This window comes from Phalaenopsis equestris, unplaced genomic scaffold (genome assembly GCF_001263595.1).
Source record: "Phalaenopsis equestris unplaced genomic scaffold, ASM126359v1 Scaffold000250, whole genome shotgun sequence".
Lineage (NCBI taxonomy): Eukaryota > Viridiplantae > Streptophyta > Magnoliopsida > Asparagales > Orchidaceae > Phalaenopsis > Phalaenopsis equestris.
The window spans coordinates 1,650,930-1,653,596 of record NW_018164692.1 but is presented as its reverse complement, the minus strand read 5'-3'; the positions used below and the strand labels follow the sequence as shown (position 1 = coordinate 1,653,596).

General features: G+C 35.7%; 1 protein-coding gene across 1 annotated transcript; it reads left to right on the top strand.

The window, feature by feature from the left end:
- The first annotated feature begins 1,690 nt into the window (after nt 1-1,690).
- Nucleotides 1,691-2,361, top strand: LOC110024164 (mannose-specific lectin-like). The gene has a single exon (XM_020723970.1). The coding sequence runs from the start codon at nt 1,703-1,705 to the stop codon at nt 2,273-2,275; it is 573 nt and encodes a 190-aa protein (XP_020579629.1). The 5' UTR covers nt 1,691-1,702; the 3' UTR covers nt 2,276-2,361.
- Nucleotides 2,362-2,667: the final 306 nt, after the last annotated feature.

Here is a 2,667-nt window from a genome sequence, read left to right as displayed (position 1 = left end):
TAAAAATAATAATAAACACTAGTAATTTAAAGCAATGGTTCATTAGTATTGGAAAAACTTACTTTTCAGAATATAAATTTACACCGCATTGCTAATATTTATCATCATTTTGTTAAAAAGAAAAAATGAGAGAGAGAGAATTAATAACGTCCAGTGATGGACGCAACCAGGCTGCCTTTCCGAATCGCATGTTGCTGTTTTCTGAGCGGGGCTGATGGCTCCATTGTCCTCACTCAAAAGATTGCCACTTGTTTCATTCCCCGACTGTTCAACGTGGACGACGACCCTTCAACTTTAAATGGTATGATCTGACGTGGTGAAAGATAGATTAGCCGTTTTGATTTTTCTTCAAATTGGAGGCGGCTTGGTCCTCGTGAAAGCAAGCACGTTTCATAGATATAACTTTAAATGGCGGCTCGGTCCTCTCCCTTTTTTTTGCTTTCCCGTCCATCTAGAAGTTTGACAGTTGAGTATTGCTATTAAATATAATATTTTCCAATTTTATACTTTGATGATAGTTTTTAAGACACTTATGAATTGGAGTAACGGGACAACTATTCAAAAGTTGATAAATATCTCAATTTGCTCTCTTTCGCTCTCTCTTTAAGTACATGCATGCATACATATATAAAAGGAGTATTTACGTACATACCACTCAATTATTATGTTTTTACATATCTAACACCTACAATTTATTTTCCTACATTTGTACCATCTTAATCTTTCAAATCACACCAAGAATGTAACTATTCCGAACTTTAAAAAGGCGAAATACAGCTTTTTCATTCATTGGTGAAGTATCATATATGTAAAACATTGAAGTTTAAGTGTTAGAAATGTAAAAACATAAGAATTGAGTGTTTTGAATGAAAATCTTTCGATGGGGCATCTATAAACTTACTACTCAATTCCTATCTATGTACGTAACTAACACCGAAACTTTATTGTTTACATTTATACTACCTTAATCATTCATATCCTATAAAAAATGCAACTATTTTAACTTTTAAAAAGTGAAATTTTCATTCATCCTCAGGTGGTATATGTGTAAAAATTGAATTAGGTGTTAAATACGCAAATACATAAGAATTGAGTGTTATGTATGTAAATCTTTCTATTTATTTATGCAACTATTCTTATACTTTTTTTTTTTTTTTGGCAAACAGCTTACTAAAGCGGAACTTCAAAAACAATATCGAAATATTTAAAAAAGGATTATAATATTAACAAAAATAAAAAAAAAAAATTATGGTATAGTGTTGATTTCTACAATTTTATTTTTATTTCAAATAAAAATTTATTGTATACTCCACAATAAAATACATCAGTAATTCTTATAATATTAAAAAATTTCAAAAGAAAATTTTTTTAATTAGAATATTTTAATTTAAGGCTTGGCCGTTGCAAACTCTAAATTGAATGCAGTTCCCCGTCTAATAATAATGTAATGTGAGTTATATTTAGATATTATGTAAATAATTATACAATTTTAAATTACCAAATATATAAAAAAAATTTCAAGGATATATGAAAATCCCTCAATATCTTAATTTTTTCCCAAATGGTAATACAACGATTCCCATACAGTAGAACCATAACCAGACGCAGCGCAGTGGCAGCATCACATAAGGATTTCCATCTGATACGGCATATACTTCATGTTTGATTTCTATTATAAATAGGGATCCAAACCTCCACTACCATGCACTCAGCCAAGCAAAGCATTATAACCCAAACTCCCCCCAAGTCCCAATTAAACCATAAAACCATGGCCTCCTCCATAAGCACGGCAGCATTCCTCCTCCTCTTAGTGGGAACTCTGTTGAGTCTCCAAACCGCTCCTGTCTCTGCAGCCGATCGCCTGAACGCAGGCCAGTCGCTGGGAGGGGGACAGTCACTCGCACAAGGCCCCTACATATTCATCATGCAGAAAGACTGCAACCTCGTCCTCTACGATAACAACAAAGCAGTCTGGGCGACGGGGACCAATGGAAAGGCCTCCGGCTGCTACGTCACGATGCAGCGTGATGGTAATCTCGTGATTTATAGCGGCACCAGGGTTATCTGGGCAAGCAACACCAATCGCCAAAACGGTAACTACTATCTCATCCTCCAGAGAGATCGCAACGTCGTCATCTACGACAACTCCAACAATGCTATCTGGGCAACTGGCACCAACGTTGGCAATGCTGCTATTGTCGTCATCCCGCATAGCAACGGCACGGCGGCTGCGTCTGGCGCGGCGCAGAACAAGGTCAAGGAACTATATCCTTGATTAAGGTCGGAGATACTCGAAGAAGTATATATAGTTAGTATATTCTAAATAAATTGGTGTCGGCAACCTGGTTGCTATTGTCGGGATAATTTATTTTTCCAACTTACTTTTCCAGTTAAGTGTGTCGGTGCTGTATGAATAAGCATTAGATATAGTGTTCATCTAAGTTTCCATATATGACATGAGAATGGCTTTGCATGGTTGTATTTCACGAGCTAATTGTTAAATAAAGTGTTGGTTTTTAAATAAATGAGTTGGGCAATAAGTTTGGATAAAAGAAAGCCGGGGCTAAATATAGTTTGAACAAAAATAATGTTTGAGCAAGTTGCTAGCAACCGTCAGGACCCACGTGAGTGAAGGATTAGAATCCCACCTCGATACCTCGAACATAT